We start from the raw sequence: 21,698 nt of genomic DNA, 5'->3' as shown, positions 1-21,698 counted from the left end.
CTCCTCAGGGTCCCACCACACTGCCAGGGCAACACAGTAGAACAGAGAAGCCAAAAACAGATCGAATTACTTTATGGGCATTTGAATTTTTGATTCAAATCAGTGGAAAATAAAAGAGCTCTTGGCTAGCTGGATCCTTAATCAAAATAAATTCCAGGTAGATAAAAAGATTTAAACCAAAGAACGAGAGGAGAGGAGGAAGAGGGGGGAGGGGGGAAGAGAGAGAGACGTGGGAGGGAAAAGCACTAGGAGAGAACATGGGTAAAAAAAGATGTATGAGCTTGGGATGGAGAAGACTCTGCAAGCAAGATACAAAATTCAGAACATGTAAAAACTACTATACTTAAAAACAAACTACAAGCTGTGACGTATGAGAGAAAACTTCCAATTTCTAACACACAGCAAGAAAAAGACCACAGCCCAAAAGCAAACAAATTTAAAAGGTCAGTAAATATATGTCAACCTCATTCATAACGGAACTCAAATCAAAACCATGAAATAATATTTTCCATTTCCATCATCTTAGCAAAAGCTGAATGATGAGATCACATCTGATGTCAATAAGGATGTAGGGAGATGGAAGGCAACTGGCTCACCTGTCAGGATTTTTAACACTCAGTTACTAAACCAGAAGTTCCAGGGCTAGAAATGAGTTTGTTCTATGAAAAAACAGTACACAAGGATGTTCACTGACTGAAATAGTATTTAGAATATCAATGAACTGAAAACCTAAAAATCCAACAGGAAGGCCTGGTTAAATAAATTTTAAGTTCATACATAGAATTAAATGCTATAAATTTGTTCTTTTAAAAAATCTATACATACCAAAATGAAAAAATGTCTAAGATATACTCAATGAAAATGACAAAATGCAGAATAGTGTAGGTAAGTTAAAAGTCCATTTACATTTTTAAAAGCAGGAGAAAAAATACATATATACACACAGAAAAATTCTGGGAAGCTACTCAAAAAACTAGTGAGTATCCTCTGAAGAGTCCAAATGGGAGGCAAAGAGAGGTGAAATTTTTTTTTTTTACTATTTGAATTTTTCTTAACTATCTGAATTTTTCCCCCATGTACAACTTTCACAACTTTTAAAAAAATGAATTTGACAAAATATCATCTCAACACTGAACAATAAAGACACACACTTCAAGGCAGTTTTTTTCAAACATTTACTGAACACAAACACCATTTTTTCTTTTTACACAGCAATATTGTTAGTTTCAAATTAGCTGGGCTATTAGGACTATCGATTACTACGAAATTAAAAATGATTCTACATGTCAAACTCAAATAGAAAATGCCATGCAATATATAAATCACTAACAGACCTCCGGTGCAGTCAGCAAGTTTACTATGTTTATTAAAGTCACGTAAATGGTTTGACAAAAGTGCACAATAGGATGACATCACTGGTTTGTTATAAATCACAGTGAATTACTAGAATACAACAACGTAATTCTTCTATGTGGAGGATTGCAGGATGAGGTGAGTGTTATAAGATAGGCTCTTTCACCATGTTAAGCCAGTCAGGTTTTACTCCTCAGCTATGGACGTCTGAAAAGACTGGTTAGCAAAGCTAAGATTTTTCTCCCTCATCTTTTCTTCTCTACCAATTACTAAGCAACAACAAAAAAGGCCATGCACAAATTCTACAACACCTGATAAAAAACAGATACAAAACCTTGTTCGTCACTTGGCAAAGCTTGTTATCTTCGCTCCTTCATTTTTTTGATTAGGCCACTCAACACGTGACTTACCCCTAAATGAAAAGCTGTTAAAAATTTAGCGAGTCTCACCCCTGCACACACATCAAGATACACTCCTCGTAACCATCAAGTCAGTGTTCCTTCCCTACACATTAACACAAACGAACACACCACAAACCTAGGACTAGACATTTACTTTACAGTTTTAAAAATTAATATATCTATCGCCACTATCCACGTAGTATTTATTTCAGATCCCACATTTGGAGAAGATACTGTACTACCCAGCCCATCTGAAGATTTGGGCAAATCTGCCAGCAATGTATGAGAAAGCCCGGCAATGTGCCATACACATTAGGAGCTCTCTACCTTCCAGAGAGGGTATCCAGAGCAGGGCTGTGCATTTTCAGAGCAGGAGTAAACACACAGCTTAAAATCTTATGGGCTAATAACTTTTCATAGAACAAAAGGCAGAGTTTTGTTTTAACCCATTTTAATGTTACAGTATAATCAGTGAGGAAAATGGAATAGTCATCTGTACATTGACACATCTGGCTAGACTGAAAGGAATACTCAAGGTTTTTACAGAAAATCTACCTTAAAAGCAAGTCCTTTATACTTTTATCCATCTCCTCTCTAGTCCAATCACTGGCTGCTTCTAAAGCCAGCAAAGTAATCCAAGGTCCAGTAACTCACTCCTCACCCTGCCCCTTTCCCCGAGAAAGAACTGTTTCTGCTCGAATAACCCAAAGCAACCTTATTCCTAAAGTAGCTGCCTCAGCTGAGGTGGAGACTAGTGACAGGCTGTTGTTCCCTTGGGATCTAATTTTCAAAAACACTTGCCAAATGCAGAATTGATACTTATGCAGCTGCTGACCCCAAATCACATTTTACTTCAAACAGTGCTAGCAGACCTAAGTTTCTCATAATTACCAAGTTACTAATCAACTATCAGTGTAATGAAATAAAACCCTTCCCAGAAATAAACAAGACCAAAGCTTGCTTTTTCATTGGCTGGTTGAAGTTCACACAGCAAAAACCTTATGCACTGTGGCCTGTGAGAAAGCAATCCAGGGTAGACGGAAAACAATGTTGTTTCAGAGCTCTTAGGCCAAAAATTTCCCCTTTATCAGCCTAAGGATGGATTTGTTGGCCCATTCCTTGAATTATACAGTTACCTAAATTCAAGAGATCAATTTTACCAATGCTTAAGTGCAAAACCCACCCAGGTTTCACATGGTTTGCCCAGGCATTCATCCACCTGGGTCTCTAATTCAAATTTATATGACAATTATTAAGCAATAAGTTTTGATTGAATTTGTAATTTATCAAGGAAGATTTATAATCTAAAACACAATTCTACCAATAATAAACACAAAATGACAAAAGTGGCTAAAAAAACAGCAATAGCCCAGAGTTCTCAGAGAAGCTGAGATACAGAACTATCACCTTTCTTACCTATTTATTTCCCTTTAAAAAAAAAGAAACTTAAGTTTGGGAAGGGTTTTGCTAAACACATTTTAAAATAATTCTATCAAAAACAAATTTTAAAAAAAAACAGGCATGTAGATCACTTGTTTCAAGAATGGTTTTATACAGGTGTTTCACAATACATATTTGGATTTGTTTTACAAGACAGAATTAGATCCTTAGCAATATAGTGAACAATGTACTGCTATAGAATAGTTTTAAAAAAAAAATCTGTTACCATTAGCAAAATTCATCATCTATCCCACTGTCTTCAAAGTCAACTTTGTCAGCATCTCAATCAGCAGTTTTACTCTCCCCAGCATTCGGTCCCCCCTTCTCAAAAACACTGAGTACCATTATATTTTGTTGTCTGAATATGTACAGATAATCATTATTCTCATTTAATAAGTACGTAATACCTAAAATAGTTCTCATCCTGGGTAGCCAAAGGGATGAAATGTTTTATAAAACATGCAACATTATCTGATATTTTAAGTTCTGATGTTTAAAAATCATATGCATTAATAATGGAACCAAGTAAATACCAAGTATCACAGCTATTCCTCAGACTGTCAAGTAAGCAGGCCTTGAAGTCTGAAAAATACAGGGTCTGATCAGAGCTGCGAAAAAGGTGTGATTCACCCACCTGGAGGATGGGCCTTTCCTCTTTCAGGCCATGAGAGTTGCCAAGAGCAAGGTACACTAGCTCCTTGATTCACACCAGGAAGATCAAGGCCAGTAATTTTCAAATTAGGGATCAAATAGCTCCCTTTAGACCATCTTAAAAACCTTTCTTGTAAAATTCCCAGGTCAGGAAAACAGAAGTAGATTACTATGGCAGAATTCACCATCAAAACATTCCTAACTGAAGCAAGGAGACACGCAAAGCATAACTACAGCAACAGTAAAAGTACCCTGCATTCTTGGGGGAATAGGTTTTTAAAGTCCCCCATCCATTCCCTCCCATCCTTCAGAGTATCTCATTTCATGGGGTATCTCTATTTTATTTAAGGCCCTAGGTGCTGATTTTGGCTTGGTCACTCTCTTTTATACTGATCCAGCTGCAACCTTTTTCTTAGACTTCACAAAGCAATATCTATACATAAAATGTTAACTGAAATCTTGTTAATTTTATATTTGATGTTGCTACACCATTATAATGCTTTTCATTAAAGAAAAAAAGCTGCAGGTCTTCACTTACAGTACCATGCACTATGAGTAGCTAAGGCATTCATTTGGCACTAGAGAAAAAAATACAGATATAGCTAATTTTACTTATCATTTTTAACATTGAAAGAAATAGGTATGTACCCTTGAATTTCTGTGATGCTTAAAGATAATCACAGAATATTCTTTTAGTCTGACAGTCAAAATGTTGCCATTAAAACAAAACCAAAACCATAAAGACCTCTGTAAAACCTGTCGGAATAAGTTACATTTTCTGGTTCCAAAATTTGCTGCCCTCAGAGAAATAACTTTCAAAATGGCAATGAGAATTATTTTCATCATCAAAAACATTGAGTCGATACCACTCTAGTGATTTTTCTACTTCTTATCACAGACTAAATGAAGAAAGTGAAAAAAATATCCCAGTTCCTTTTCACCTGTCATAAAAACCTTAGGGAGGCACAAATAATGCCCTCTGGAAAAGCAGTTTTCAATTTGAAAAGATACCACACAAGAAGAGAGGGAGAAGGGGACAAAAACAGAATGCATAACTGTAATCTGACAACTTGTTTCATAGGAGAAAACACAGCAATCATAATTTTTACATGTCTGTGAGCTGAATCAAATGTTGACTGCTGGAATTTAGATTAATCACATCAAAACAGAGATATCTATGCATTTTAGAATCCAAGCCCAAAGGCAAATAGTCCATCAATATTCTCTGAAAAGTTGCTTAAGATTACTATTTTGTATGTATCACGGAGCATAATTCAACAATTTCAATGGATTCAACTTTACGAATTATTAACTATTATTAAGTTAGCACATTTTTCAGATTAATCTGCAGCTATCCTTTTAAAAAATCCTCCCGATGTCATAATGTGTTGTATCATTTCCCATAAATAATGGAAGAGTGGAAACCACCTATCGCAGTTTGGCATGTGCAGAACATCTGGATATTTCATTACTTTTAATGCTTCTTTTAGTTGTTTTCCTTCATGAAATCCTCAAAACTGCTGCAAAGGGGAACACGCTGACACAGGCTTAACAGAAATGCTTTTCTAGGCAATTTTGGTAAAACATTTATCAACTTTAAATCATAAATGTCCCTTGTTATATAAACAAAATATTTTATATTCCTTAAAAAAAAAAGAAAAAAAATAGCTAAGTGACCAATATCCAAACACCTTAAGATTATAGTTACACTAAACAATGTGGCTTTGTTTAAAGTGTATTTGAAATCAATAACCACATGAGACAAGAAGACCAAATACAAAACTAAGGAAGGATACGTAGGGAGGAGGGGTAGTGGAAAGAAAAGTAGAATTTATGAACACATAATTCTATTGTCTGTGATTAAAGTCCTTTACTTTTTAGCACCACATTAAACGATTTTACATATCCAGTCACTTAATGAAATCCAACAAACTCTTCAAGAGTTCTGGGGATCTGGTCTTGGTAGTTAATGTCATTAGCCCGAACTGCCCGGGCAGCCAGGCACTTGAGACTCATCTTCATTTGAGTTTTAAGTAGTATTTCTGATACCCCAGTTGTACTTTTGTCTAGCGGAGTTTTATTCTGTTTATTTGTCATGTCAGTGTGAGCGCCAGCTTCAACTAGACTAATGATGATAGAGTGCAAGGTCAAAAAATCACTGATGGGCCTGTTGTACTGCACGATAATGTGAAGGGCACTGTTCCCTTCATTGTCCACAGCATTCACCTCAGCACCACAGTCCAGCAGGAGCTTTGTGACAAGCGCGTTTGGAAAGCTGCAAACGTCATTGGTGTGGAAATCATCAACCGGGGTATTTGAGTTGACAGCTAGATGCAGCAGGGTGAAACCTTCACGAGTTCTGGGGTCCAGGTGAATCAGGTTGTAGATCTGCTTGTTAATTTTGCACTGATCTTCTTCACTGCACTGTGTTTTGGTGGAGATGCACACTAAATACAGAAAGGTATAGAGGTTACATTCATAATTGTCCATAGCACTGTGGACATCAGCATCTGGAATATTTTTTACTCTGTTCATACTCTGTTCTATTTCCAACACACTGCATCTCAAAACACATTCTATGTCTGGGGCCTTCACAGTTTCATTTAAATGTATCATCTGTGAAAAAACTTGGGCAAATCGAAGAAGATCCTTATGGGTATTTCTGTTGCCTTTCTGTCTGAGGTGCAGGGCATGAAGCCACAACTTGATACACTGTTCGAATTCCATGTTATCTGCATAAACAGCTCCCCTGTAAATGATGGGATGGGAAACATCAATGTTGTCGGCACCTAAAATCCGTTCCCGAACTATAAGGCCTTCCATATGAAGAGCATCTCTGTCTTGCCGAATGGATTCCAGTTCCTGAGGATTTCTACATTCAGTTCTATTCCCATAAGCATGGATTGGTGGGAGAACCTCTTTCTCAAGAATGTTATCACCATCTTGAAACCTCTCCAACATAGCTAAATATAAATAGTGGTATGTCTTCATGATGTCGTAGTTCTCGCGATCATTTGCAAAGGAGGCACCCAAGAGCTCCAAAGCTTCAATCCGACTTCTCCGGTCACAATCAGCATGAGAGAGCAATAGTTCGACAACATCAGCTTTACAGCTTTCAGCAGCTACTTTTAATGGCGTCATCCCATGGCCGTTCACCACTATAGCAGCACGCCATTTTATCAGCTCCTTCACAATATCTATGTGCCCAGCTTCAGCTGCAAAATGCAATGCTGTGGCTCCACAATGTGCTTTAGCATTCGGATCAGCACGTTGTTCTAAAAGATATCTGACCACGTCAGTGTGTCCCTTATAGGCCGCAATCATTAGGCAAGTGTTGTCATACTTGTTGGCAATGCTGATGTTGGCATTATTTTCGACCAAGTATTTCACAATGTCCAATCTGCCATCAAAGCATGCTGCCCGCAGGGGGGTTGAGTTAGTTACTGTGGTGTGGTTCACATTGGCTCCATGACTGACTAGAAGCTTAACAACTTCAAAATGTCCCGCTCCTGCTGCACACCAAAGAGCAGTGGCACCATCGATGACATACCTGTTCATGAAAAGAGCAAACAGTTAGAAAATGGGGCTCACCTGCCCTAGCATAAATTTAAAGGATGGAATCATTTACACTGACCCCAAACCTCAGTCTACAGAGCATTAGTTAAACATTAGTTTCGGTGAAAATAAAATCAGGTAATTTAAGTAAAGCACTCAGCATAGTACTTGTACCTAGTATGAGCTTAATAAATGTGAGCGATTATTAGTATTTCCACAGTATAAAAACTTAAAGAAAAAATAAAAAGAGTCACTGATTTCCTACTAGCAGAAGTACATAAATTTCAGAAAACAGAGGAAATGTACAAAGTTTTGTAATTTCTTTACCACCAAGCTGATTCCCTGGCTCTTAGAGGAGCACAGAACGTTCTTCCCTCCCAACACCCTCAGGTACCAGTTTCTCTCAGTATATCAGTAAGAAAGCCACCACAATCTCTGTATTAATGTTGTTAGACACTGCGTCAAGAAAAGTATTTGAGCAGATAATTTTACCTAGGATTATCTAAACTACTAAGTATGTACATACTCTACTAAAGCAATGAAAATGAAATAATTACTGCTCCTTTAACACGAATGATACAACACAGGTCAAATTATATATCCTACGAAGTAAAAAAAGTACAATCTCCTTGGTAAAAAAAAAAAAATCATAGTTCAACCCCAACTATCAATACTGTCTATCACTTCTGCTGAAAATAAAAGCCATACTTTATAAACATCCAAGCAATTACTTCTTTAGTTTCAAATAATGAAGCAAAATTTCTATAAGTAAAAGCATTCTCAGTAACAGCTACCTATATGGTTATCTATGGGGGAGAGTGTAGGATTGATTCGGAAGGGGCTTAAAGCTACTAGCAATGTCCTATATTTTGAACTGGGTAGTGGCGACATGGGTGGATATTTAGGGGAAAAAAATTGATCAAATTGCATAAGAAAGATCTGTACATTTTACTGTATGGAAAACAGTCCTCAAAATAAATTTGAATACTTCTGAAGTTTCTTTTTAAATTTTCATTTTTAAAATGTCATTTAATTGTTAATTAATTTTTTAAACTAAAGAATCAATCAAGAGGGGGTTCCCTGGTCATCTAGTGGTAAAGAATGCACCTTGCAATGCAGGGGACACCGGTTAGATCCCACAAGGGATCCAGGAAGATTCCACAAGCTGCAGAGCAACAAAGCCTGTGCGCCACAACTGCTGAGCCTATGCTCTAGAGCCCAAGAGTCGTGACTGCTGAGCCCCAAACCACAGCGACCGAAGCCCGGGAAGCCTACCTGGAGCCCACACTCCCAATGAGAGAAGCCACTGCAATGAGAGGCCCGCCCACCACAATCAGAGAAAGCCTACTACAGCCACGAAGACCCACCAGAGCCAAAAGAATAAAAATACACAAACAAATCTTAAAAAAGAATGAATCAAGAGAATGAGACATACATCAGTTGAAATGATTCGGTGGTTGCCAACTGTAGCTTTTGCAGACAATTTAGTTTAATTAAAATTCACTTATTACATCTTTATTGTCATGATTATAATCACAAAATTCAAAAATGTTTTCTTTCAGTCAAAAAAAATACAGTTTACAAAAGCACCAGAAAATACCAATGTCTAATAGTAAATCTAATGAAAAATGTACAAGACCTCTACTCTATACTGAAAACTATAAAACATTCCTGAGATAAATCAAAGACTTAAAGAAATGAAGAAATAGTCCATGTTTATTGTTTTGGAGATTCAAGAATGTTAAGATGTCAATTCTCCGCCAAAATAATCTACAGATTCAATGCAATCCAAATCAAAATCCCGGTAGGCATATGTGTGTGCGCATGCATCCACATGTGTGTAGATATTGAAAAGCCAACTCTAAAATGTATAGAGTATTACAAAGGAAGGACCCAGAACAACCAAGATAATCTTGAAAGAAAAATAAAGTTGGAGGACAAAATACAGTAAGATGGTGTGTCACTGGCACAAGGATAGATAAATACTAATCAAAAGAAAACAACCAAAAACCCCACCCTAGGAATAGATTCACATATACAGGAACACAGATTAATGACCAAAGGTCCACTGAAATTCAGGTATAAAGTATGGTCTTTTTAATAAATAGTGAAGAAGCAGCCACTAGACATCTGCTTGGAAAATAAGTAACCTTGACCCTACTCACAAAAATTTCAAAGTGGCAAAGACCTATAATATGTGAAACAAAACAATAAAAGCTTCTTAAAAAAAAAAAAAGACTATCTTTATGACCTTGGGGTTGATGATTTTTTTAAGCATAATGCAAAAAAAAAAAACCATAAAAGAAAAAAACTGATTAGACTTCAAAAAATTAAAAAAAAATTTTTTAAAGAAAGTGACCAGCAATCCACTCACTGGAGATATCGACAATCGATTATCTGATAAATCACTAAAAAAGCAAACAACTGCATTTTTTTAAAGAATGTGAAAAGACTGAAGAAGTATACTTCAAAAGTATATATTCAAAAAACCAATAAACATATGAAAAGATGTTCAAGATAATTACTCAGCAAGGAAATGCAAATTAAAACCAGGAGTTACCAATACACATTCACTAGAACAGATGAAATTAATAATACTGACATGACAGTACCAAGTATTGGCCAGGATGTGAAGTAACTGAAACCCCTCCTGTTGATGGAAATTTTTAGTGGGAATATAATCTGGTTCAACCACTTTGGTGGTTGACTGCTTGAGAAAGTATTAAACATACACCAACCCTATGAGCCAACAGTCCCACCCCTTGGTATATACTTAAGAGAAATGAACGCAAATTCCACCAGAAGACATATACAAACATGTTCATACCAACGCAATTTATAATAGTCAAATACTAAAAACAACCAAAATATCTGTCAACAGGATAAATAAACTGCCATACATTCATATAATGTAATATTATAAGACATTTTAAAATACTTATACATGCAACTCAGTGGGTGACTCTCATAGATACTGTCTTAAACAAAAAGAAGCCAGACAGAAAAAAAAGAGTACACTGTATGACTCCATTTATAGGAAGTTCAAGTATAGGCAGAACTAATCTACAGAGATAGAAGTCAGAATAATCATTGCTTCTGGGAGGGGAAGGGAGAGGAAATGACTGAGAAAGGGCACAAGGGAAACTTTTAAAGTGACATCAATGTACTGCCTATTGATCTAGAAAGTGATTACATGGATGTAAGCAAATTAAAGTTTTATAACATTTATACACTTAAGATTTATGCACCTTACTTGATATTATACCTTAACAAAAAATAGATATAATTTAAAAACAAAAGAGGCACAAGTCAATTTAAAGAAAGAGTTTAAACACAGAGTTAATAATGTCAATGTGTCAGGCACTGTACTAAGCAATAGAGCACATTTAATTCTCATTATAACCTTCTCCCAATAATCCTATAAGGTAGATAACCATTATTAAGCCCATTTTAAAGACATATAACTAAAAGGCTTATATGAGATTAAAAATACAAAAATCTTTGGAAACTATCAGTTCAGTTGCTCAGTCGTGTCCGACTATATAATGCATCAAATGTGAGGGAAAAGTACATGTCATTGTTCAAACATGTTTCCATTTAAAAAGCTTTTTTCCCCCAATCTGCTTATTAATGTAATCTACCCAAAAAATTGATACATAGTTAAAATAGTTATATTTACATAGTTACAAAAGTTTCCTTGCACTTCTTAAATATAAAAAATTGTTACATGCCAGGAATAGGAACCAAAACTAAGTAAAACTCAAGAACTGTCGTACTAAAATAAGCATTCACATGTATTATCTTTTGCAATAACCATATAAGATAAATAGGACCCCCATTTTAAAATGGAAAAAAAAAAAGTGATTTAAAATTTTTTTTCTGGCCTCAAATTCCCCACTATTAATGACATAAGGGAGAAGGAAATGGCAACCCACTCCAGTACTCTTGCCTGGAAAATTCCATGGATGGAGGAGCCTGGTAGGCTACCATCCATGAGGTCACAAAGAGTCGGACACAACTGAGCGACTTCACTTTCTTTCTTTCTTTCTTTCTCTCTTTCTTTCTTTCTTTCTATAGTTCCTTTTGGAGAAGGAAATGGCAACCCACTCCAGTGTTCTTGCCTGGTAGGCTACAGTCTATAGGGTAGCAAAGCGTCAGATACAACTAAGCAACACACACACACACACACTCACACTCTGACATAGGATTAAAAGTTAAATTACAAGTATATACTTCACTTGGGCTTCCCAGGTGGTTCAGTGGTAAAGAATCTGCCTGCAATGCGGAAGACGCAGTTTCCATCCTTGGGTCAGGAAGATCCCCTGGAGAAGGAAATGGCAACCCACTCCACTATTCTTGCCTGGGAAATCCCATGAACAGAGCAGCCTGGTGGGCTTCAGCCCATGGAGTCGCAAAAGAGGTGAACATGACTTAGCAACTAAACAACAATGTCACTTGGTTTTTATAATCATTTAATACTTTTTTCCAATGTAATCTATTAATTTCCATTTTCCCTATGGTGATATGACAGAGCCTAGAAAAAGTTTCAATTATCTATTTTTATTGAGGCAATAAAAATTTTGAAATACTTAATGACAAAAATATTCACTGCAGAATGTCCTTCAGGAACATTACCCTTAGTAATTTTTAAATTTCTACACCTTAATCAGCATTAAAAAGATTAAAGGGACTAATAATCCTAATACTTATGACATTTTTTGTCCATAAAATACAGCTAAAGTTATAGCTGCATACTGCCTCAAAACAAAATACCAAAAATATTTACTTTCTATAAGTATTTCTAGAAAGTAAATAAAAATATAATAAAATGCAATATTTACTTAATGAGTATGGGAGAAGCACTATAAAACACTGATCTTTCTGGTTTAAAATTACAAATTTTAGGGGGTCCCTCACAGCTCAGTCGGTAAAGAATCTGCCTACAATGCAGGAGACCCAGGTTCGATTCCTGGGTGGGGATGATCCCCTGGAGAAGGAAACGGTAACCCACTCCAGTATTCTTGCCTGGAGAATCCCATGGACAGAGGAGCCTGGCAGGCTATGGTCTATGGGGTCTCAACCGTCAGACACGACTAAGTGACTAAGCACACACACACACACATGTATTTCATCTGAAAAATCAAGCCAACATTAACCTGGCATTCGCCTTTTAAAATAAAATGTATAAAAATAACATTTCTGATCACAAACCTAAACTCATCCATTGTCTGGTTCAAGCATTTGAACTGAAAATTAAAATTCATTCAGTGTAAATGATCAACACTTTATTTTAACCAAAGTCCTAAAATCATTTATTAGATCATATGTACTTCTTTGAAATATACACTGGAAATGACTTTCTAAATGAAGTCAAGTGACACTGTGCCCCTACGCCTTTCCTCTATCTGGACGTTTAAGGATTTGTACTAGCACTGATTTTAAAAGTGCACTCGACAAAATTCCCAGAGGTCCTGTTCTCCTTCCTATCCATGTCAGCAAACTTCTTCTAGGACAAGAGTTCCCCACAAACTCTGGCACTGCGCAGTCAGGCCCTCAGAACGCAAACCAGCACAATATTCCAAGATCACGTGACGCCTCTCCTTTGTTCTGGTCCATTTTTGTAACACTCTTAACAGCTTCCCATTCTACAACTAAAGGTTCTTCTTTCATTTCTATTCATGTAACTTTTCTTCTTATCCCCTCATGTCAACTTTAATCTTAACAGAGTAAGCCATAAGTAAAATAATCTCAAATGTTACTCCTAAAAATTAGTACAAGGACTCAAATACCAGGCTTAACCTAGGTGGGTGGCTCTTTCTCCCTTGAGGCTCTATTATGAATTCACTTTAGTTTTCAAGGTTTTATAGATGTTTTTAGGCAGAATATAGACTTTTTAAAAGAAGTTATTGTAATATCTGTGCATGTCTCTCTCACACACACACAAAGGATTGTATCAAACCCATTATCATACAGGCGCTGTTGCTTAAGACGAAGCTAAGAAGTTTTTTTTTTTTAAATATTAGGAAAACAACAGGATAAGTGATGAACAATCTGGCAAACAACTGTGAAGATGATACATAAATTACTAAAAATTAGGAAACACTAAGCTAAAGCCCACAGAGAACCTGTCTGTCCCTATCTGGCCATGGGTCTCAAGTGAAGGGTTGGCTAAGTACCTCTCAAAAACCAGTCCCTGAGGGGTGAGTGATCTTCATATTAACACCTCATTCAGACTAACATTTTCACAATGTTTGGAATGAGTGTAAAGTGAAATCATGACATTTGCAAATAACACTTTCTTCCTCTACTTCTGAAATGCCTAAATGACTGGAACAAACTGCAAAATAATCTCAGAATGGTGTGAGTCGGCAGAAAGGTGGCCACGAATTTCAATTCTTCTGTTAATTAGTTTGTAAGCTCCTCAAAAGTAGAAACTTTGTATTTTTTTCTGTATCTTCCACAGTATGTGTGGGGCACAGTGCCAGGCTGATCACAGTCATTTAGTAAGTTTTAAAAAACTAAGCTACCTTGACAGAGCAGCTAATGAATCCATAATTGTAATAATACAAAAACAAAAAAAGACAGATTGAAGAAGGCTCAGACAAAATGTCGAATGACAGAAATGTTTGCAATTCCAGTCTCACCAGTCTGTTGATATTTTACATGACAATCACCAAAATCTGGCCTCCACCTCACTCCAGTCTCCCACAAGCTCTTTCTTAATTTCCCAGGCTTGAACCCCTCCCTGCAGCAGCACTGAAACACTTATTGCGAGTGCACCATGTTGCTGCTCCCCTTCTTTACTTTCTTTCTATCCTTTAAGACTGAGCTCAAACATCACCTCAGCTGTGAAAACTTCCCTGCTTCTCCCAGGCAAACCGGAGCACTTCCTCTTCCTGCATGCCCTCAGTAGTCCAAAAGATTCCTGTAACCCTAAATGGCATGGCAGCTATTATTCATTTTCGCCAATCTTTCCCCTCTCCACTGCACCTTAATCCCGCCCACCCAGGGCCACCTGACTGTCTTCCTGGGAACCGTATGTTACTCATCTCTGCATACCCAATCCCTACTATAGAGCCTGGCACACAGTAGGTGTTCAAAATATGTTTGCTTACTAAACTTAATTTCACTGGTCAGTGCAAAATATGGGGCAAGATAAGCCACTATGAAGGCTCAATGCTACATTCCTTATCATTTCAGGTTCTCTTAATTGCCACCTCAAAATACGTCTCTCTTTGACAGTTAAGAAAGATAAGCAAAGCTTTTTCAAATGCTTTCGAAAAAACTATTTTTTCTTGCCACTATTCTCTCCTCATCAAAACAGGCCTCAGCAATCTCCTTAGCAGCAGTGGATCCAGCAGCTGTTACTGCAGAGATTCATAGCTCAGTGGATGCTTGTGCTTATACAACTGGAATGGTGCTCGAAGTTCAGAGGTCATTCTACTTCACTCCTCCTCTGTGTATAGGAAAGGCTGTGGGAATGCAGAGAGTTACAAAAAGGACACAGAAGCCAGTAAAGGAAAACAAACAAGAATCAGGTTGCCATCTGTGGTTAATATGATAAAGACCAACTCCTTAATGTCTACAGAGGTGGTACTAGACATTAACCACCACTCATGGGCTATCATTTCAGTAAAATGTAATACTCTGAAATATTTCCCTCTAATCTGAAACAGAAGAAAAAGCTCTTCTTGTTTCAACTTAAAAAAAAAAATCAATCAAAATTCAACAATGCCCTAGTCAACTCAAAGAATTGTTTTTTTCGATCAAGTCTTATCCAAGCAGTATTCAATTATCAAAACTAAAGATACATATCTTTATACTTGGATCACATCTATCTCAAAAGAAGAAAACGCTAGAAGAGCTTACCTACTGGCACAAGTCAACAAAAACAAATGCAATCAATGAAGCAAAATCTTCATGAAGTTGTAATCTGTAAAACAGGTTATAACCATCCACACAGAAAAGATAATGTCAAACCTGACAATTCTGCATTCAACAATATGACACCTCAAAATATGTACAATTCAACCTAAATGGCAAATTTTAACTATGACAATGTGCATTTTTGAACTCCCCACGTGGAATAACAGCAAATTATCAAGCTTCCCCAGATGATGGGATAACAGTAATTTTACATGGCATCATCTTCTCCCACACCAGGTCCTATGCCATTTTCGCAGCCAACATGTCTCTTTCCCAGCAATGTGTAAGTCAAAATCGTGTCTGGGGATGTCTGGCTGCATGACAATCCCGCAAGAGGCTGAAGCTGCTGCTGGTTCTAGGGGCTTCTTTTGACATTAAGGTCCCATAACCCACTAAAGGCTTTATCAGACACTCAAAGAGCTAAAACTGGGCGGTCAAATAATTCATCGGAGGTTTCCAATGTTAATTGCTGACCTTGTTAATTTCTGATTTCGGTTACAAGTCCAGTCCTGACACAGGGAAAACCTGAAACGCCGCTCCGTCCTCCATACTGCTTGTTCATACGCTATCTAGAGAAGCATTGGTTTTTGCCTGCGTGCTCAGTCGTGTCCGACTATTTGCGACCCCATTCACTGAAGCCCGCCAGGCTCCTCTGTCTATGGGATTTCCCAAGCAAGAATACTGGAGAATACCTATTAGATATTAAGACAGAGGGTGTGGCTATTTACCTATAGAGGGAATAAGGGGTAGAAGCGATAAGGATGGGCAGCAAAACATGGAATGGAGTATCCGCCCTAGAAGATGAAGTGGTTATTAATGCGGCAGGTCAGGAGATACAAAAATGGGAGAAGTGATACCTCCATGAAGTGAGAGTGGGACGGGAAGATCCATGAGGTGACAGGTTCGCACGCGTTAGAGGAGGCAGGAGCTGGGATGTACCTACCCGTCGAAGCGGACGGTGCCAGTCTGCTGAGTCTGCACCCGGTAATGTTCTAAAAGCAAGCGCACCACCTTAGCGTGCCCATTGCGAGCTGCGATGATGAGGGGCGTGGAGCGCTGCCCTCCCTGCTGGCTGACATAGCCAAGCAAATAGCGGATGTCGCTTTCAGACCGGTTGAGAAGCAAGGCGGCCAGAGTCAGAACCTTGCCCTCGCTGGCCGCCTTGTATACATAGCCAGCCAGGCCCTCCATGGCCGCCGCCAACTCCAACACCCGTTTGGTCGCCACTGCTGCTGCTGCCTTGCGCCCCCGGAGGCCGCGTTCGCCAGCGCTTGAAAACTGGGCCCTCACAGCCCATTCAACAGGGCGCCGCCGCCGCCGCCGCGCCCAGGCAGCAGCGCGGCCCGGGGAGGGCTGAGACGCAGAGGCGGCCGAATGCCGCGGGGGGCAGGTCTGCGGTCCCGCCCGGGCAGGGAGGAGGGCGGTCAGGGGCGCCCCCAAGGCCCCAGGCGCCGGCCCTGGGCCGAGGGGATCTCCATGGCGGCCGCCGCCCCGGGCCTCAGGCCGGACCCCTCCTTCCTGCGGGCTGCGACAGGCGCGTGCCCGAGCTACGGGTCGCCGGTGAAATCCCAACAGGGCCGCGCGCGCCCCGGAGCGCGAAGGACGGCCGCGTTTCACCCGACCCGGCCCGGCAGGCCTAAGGCCTGAAACTGCCTCGTCCTCCCGCCTCCGCCCTCCGCCCTCCCCAGGAAACCCGCAGGCCCTAGCCCACTGGAGCTCAGAAACGCCAGACGCAGTCGAAGGTTTCAGAGGTCCACGCCTGGGAAGGCCCTCGGAGCGAGGGGGAACGCTGCGGCGCCGGCAGCCCCGGGGCTCGGGACCGGGAGGAAGGCGGGCCTCTGCAGACTGGGCCGAGAGGGGGAGGGTGCGACCAGGGGACGGTTAAGTGGGGTGTCTCTTCCAAAGCCTACCGGCTGGCAAACAAGGCCCGATGCAGAAAGGTTCTGCTACGCGAGGGCGGCCCGTACCGAGTTCGGCCCTGATGTCCTCATTGCCCTTGCTGCTCGGGGCTTCCAACTCGTCCCCTTTAGGCCCTACGGGTCCCTAGCCTGGGAGTGGTACAGAGTGAGACCACTGAACCGTCACTACTGGGGGGTGAGGGGGCGCGACTCGGGGCCCTTCCCTTTTTGCCATAGACCTTATGGGACCCTTCACCCGATGGGGGCCCGGGGAGGCGAGTACGCGGACCTGGCAGGGTCCACTTTGAGACCAGGGCTGTGTCTCTGAGTCCTAGAAATAAGGGAGGACTTCGGGTGTCGGCACGAGGCTTTGAGAAGGGACTGGAAGTCCGGCCTGTCCTCCCTGGAGAGGAGGATGAAGTGTGTGAGAAGGGAACAAAAAAGGGCTCACCCTGGGACGGCAGGCAAGGGCTGTGTTCTCACAGACCAGGACTCTAATCCTGAGCCTGATGGAGCCTGAGTTTTCTCCCATATCTCACAAGAGTGTTAGGATTTGAAAAGCGCATTCATCCAACGAATTTTAGAGGTCTGCTGTGTGCCAGGCTCTGCTTGGCTCTAGGGATTCCGTGATAGACCAGATGAACACAGTGCCTCTTCAGGGACTTTGTTGTGGAGAAAACAGACAATAAAATAAACATAATAGGCAAGACTGATTGAGTTTATATCACTATGATTTTGCTGTGAAGCAAGTAAAATAGAGTGATGGTGGGGTGGTGCTAATTCACTGCGTGTGGTCGGAAAAGACCTCCATGACAGGTAAGGAGAAAGGGGGTATTTTAGGCAGAGGGAAAGCTAGCGCAAAAGCCAGGAGAGGGAACAGTCTTGGTGAGTTCAGAAACAAAGGTAAGAGTGGCTTCAGCAGAGTAAGCCATAGGAGAGCAACAGGAGATGAAAGCTGGGTGCAGGTCTTGTTAGGGCCCAGTTACCCTTCCTCTCAAATCTGAGGGGGGCATTTGAGTAGTTTTAAACAGAAGAGTGACAAGATATGGTTTATATTCTTTAAAAGATCAGTCTCTAGTAGGCAAGAGGCAAGGCAGGAAGGCCACTTAAGAGGAAAGGTTTGGGACTAGGATGGTAGGAGTGGAGGTGATGAAGCCGGTGGGGCAGTCACAAAAAGTCCATGTTCATTATGGAGGTCACTCCCTCCACACACACACAAAGGATAGTATCTACACCACTGCCCCTAAAACGCAAAGGACAATATGTAACATAGAGGAAGAGAAAATACATTTATTTCGCCCCAAGGGACCAGGCTGGGCTCAGTTCACATAAATTATTGCCTGTGAACCCCACTATTCCAGTCCTGGTTTGAAGGCCTCATCTCAGTTGCAGAGCTATTGCTGGGGGTTTGGGCCACTGCAGCACAACTTTACCTATTTTCAGATCTCTATACTTTTTTTTCCCATATTAGACAAAAACAACATTGGAAATCAGAGCTGAAGATAGGGTTCTACTAGTAAAGTCTCTGAAGAAGCTGGTGGAAAAGAAGAGGAAGCTGGTTGTTCTCATTCTGGGGCTTCAAGATTGGAAAAAATTCCAGTTCTTGACAGGCTGACCCAGGCTTTTTGGCCTCTGGGCCAAATGTGGAGTGTGGGACCTGGGGGCTCCCTTCCAACTGATTTCATTCCCAGGCTCTGTATAGAAATACCAGACTCCTCCTATTCGCACCCCCTCTCTCTGTCTCCCTCCCTTCTTCCCTCTCTGTGTAGCCCTTTTCCCTGCATCATTCTTTTCAAACTCAACTTTTTGAAGGTGATTTAGATTCTTCCCTTTGGTTTCATTTTCTGAAGGAGACATGATTCATCCAACTATATATTCATTGCTGAATCAGAAACTTTCTTCTTCCTCTTCTTGCCTTTTTGAGATGAAGTAGGGTTCTTCCTTGGAAAAGGAAATGGCAACCCACTCCAGTGTTCTTGCCTGGAGAATCCCAGGGACAGGAGAGCCTGGTGGGCTGCCATCTATGGGGTTGCACAGAGTCGGACATGACTGAAGCGACTTAGCAGCAGCAGCAGGGTTCTTCCTGGTGCTAACACCTCACTTTGGTGGTATAACTGGATGAGTGCTAGGAGGGGTGACTAAACCGAGAGTCACGAGAAGGGCTCAGAACTTGCACTTTGAGGCCTCCACCCCGAGATGGGAATATCCTTCTGCTCCTCAGGAGCCTTCTTTGTTTATCACCATTGCCTAGTATAAAGTTCTGGGCTCGCTGGGTTGCCCAATAGCCATTAACTGACTGGAGGCTATTTGGTTGCCTATATTTACCTGGGCTTGGAGGATGATGTTTCTGTGGTCAGGTTGTGCAAATTGGAGAGAAGATGTATAAACACAACAAGGCAGTTTTTCCAAAGGCCGGTGCCCAGAAATAGCTCCTTGTTTTTCTGACCTATTCCCTTCCACTTTGACAGAAAACCACTGAGCAAATGATCAGTAATAAAATATAACTGAAAACAGTTGTATCCAGATGGGAGATTGATTTGCTAATGACAGCAAATTGCAGCCTTTTACCTGGACAAAAGACAGGACCAACCTCCAGCGCTTTGCTTTCTGGGGATTGGAGGTGACCTGTGAGTGGAATTAGCTGTACTTTCCATAGGAACATTCATTTTTCCAAGCCAGGTTGGCCCAGCCTACAGCTCCAAGTCAGTGGTGTTTCTCAGATTTTGTTTAAAGCACATTCAAAATGTCGTTTTTCAAGCACCAGTAAAGATACTTGTTTTCGTCCTATAAGTCTCCCACATACTCTAATGGAAGAGGATGACTTTGGGTATTGAATAGATCTGGGTTGGACTCCCTTCTCTGTACATTAGCCATGGCCTTGGGCAAGTTTCTTCACTGTACAAAGGAGGTAATACTTTATTTGTAGGGCTAGTGTGATGCTGATAAGCAAGCTCCTTCACCCATCCTCATCCTGTGAAGTAGCGCCCGTCAGTACACGTTTCTCTTCTCCCTAGCTCCCACCCTGGTCATACTTCTATTGTGCCATTAACTTGTTCAGGAAAGGACTTCCGGGACTTCCCTGGAAGTCTAGTGGTTTAGACACTGCACTCCCATGACAGCAGAGGCCACAGGGTCCATTCCTGGTCACGGAGCTAAGATCCTGCATGCTGTGTGGCATGGCCAAAAAAAGAAAAAGGAATTTCCAGCCCATCTGCATTTTTTCTACAGGCATGTGTCTGTGTCTGGGCACATGGAGAGCCCATATGCAAGGGGCTAGGGAGAAGGAAATGGCAACCCACTCCAGGGTTCTTGCCTGGAGAATCCCAGGGATGAGGGCGCCTGGTGGGCTGCCATCTAAGGAGTCGCACAGAGTTGGACACGACTGAAGCAACTTAGCAGCAGCAGCAGCAGCAGGGAGAGTAATTGACAAGAGGTTGGAAAATCCAACAGAACCACCAAAGAAAGATGTCAGAAATCAATGACAAGCAAGAAACCACTGATGACCAGTCTCTATTGCCCATTTTCAGAGGAAAATGTTGACCCACTGGCCTTTGTCTCCTTGTCCTCTCTCTCCCAGCCTTCCCCGAAAAGCAGATACAAAATTGTCAAAGACCTAATGTGGAGGAGAGAGGGCAGCTGGTCTGTGTCATTTCCCAACCCAGTTCACCCCTGCTGGTGTAAGTTTACCAGGAATGTAGACTGAAATAGGGGCTTCCCTGGTGGCTCAGACGATAAAGAAACTGCCTGCAATGTGAGAGATCCAGATTCAATCCCTGGGTAAGGAAGATTCCCTGGAAAAGGCAATGGCAACCCACTCTAGTATTCTGGCTAGAAAATTCCATTGGTAGAGTGAGCTTGGCAGGCTACAGTCCGTGGGGTTGCAAAGAGTAAGAGAGGATGGAGAGACTTTACACTACTGCTACAGACTGCAGTAGACACAAGTCTTCTTTCTTCTAACCTCATTCCTCCCTGGATAGTGGTACCTCCCAGTCAGGTACCCTGGGATTATAATAACAGAAATAACAATGGTGAGCTCATGCTGCATGCTTACTGTGTGCCAGGTATCACAGTAAATACCGTGTGCAGATTAGCATGTTAAAGTTGTGCAAGCCTCTGAGGGCCAGGCCACTGTTATCATCCTCATTCTTCAGGTGAAGCAACTGAGACTGCGATATTGTGTAACTTGCTCACAGCCTCGTAACTAGAGTGTGGTAGAATGTCAGGATTTGGATGTCAGCTGTTTGATCCCCACCCCCTGACCCTGCTACCAGCCTTCTGTTCCCTCTTTATCCCCACTCTGAGTGGCTCTCATCCCACCTGTTCTCTGCAGCTAGGATCTCAGCTAGAGGTCCCCAAGGCTCTCTATGGTCCTGATCAATTTGCCTGAGCCTAGGTGCCAATGAGTTAATCTGATCATCCATTCTTTGCTAATGGGGGAATGCTAGCAGAAACTCTTCCCCACCTGGCCAGCCCC

The 21,698-nt window shown here is 41.0% G+C and overlaps 1 protein-coding gene across 1 annotated transcript; it reads right to left on the bottom strand.

The window, feature by feature from the left end:
- Positions 1–3,286: 3,286 nt before the first annotated feature.
- On the bottom strand, positions 3,287–16,686 carry FEM1B (fem-1 homolog B). The gene is made up of 2 exons (XM_052646145.1): positions 16,270–16,686; positions 3,287–7,395 (listed from the first exon to the last, which is right to left on the bottom strand). Exons 1-2 carry the CDS (start codon positions 16,515–16,517, stop codon positions 5,760–5,762), a joined length of 1,884 nt encoding a protein of 627 aa, XP_052502105.1. The 5' UTR covers positions 16,518–16,686; the 3' UTR covers positions 3,287–5,759.
- Positions 16,687–21,698: the final 5,012 nt, after the last annotated feature.

This window comes from Budorcas taxicolor, chromosome 10 (assembly GCF_023091745.1).
Source record: "Budorcas taxicolor isolate Tak-1 chromosome 10, Takin1.1, whole genome shotgun sequence".
Lineage (NCBI taxonomy): Eukaryota > Metazoa > Chordata > Mammalia > Artiodactyla > Bovidae > Budorcas > Budorcas taxicolor.
Note: the sequence above shows the minus strand (reverse complement) of the source record. Positions and strands in the feature narration are given on the sequence as shown.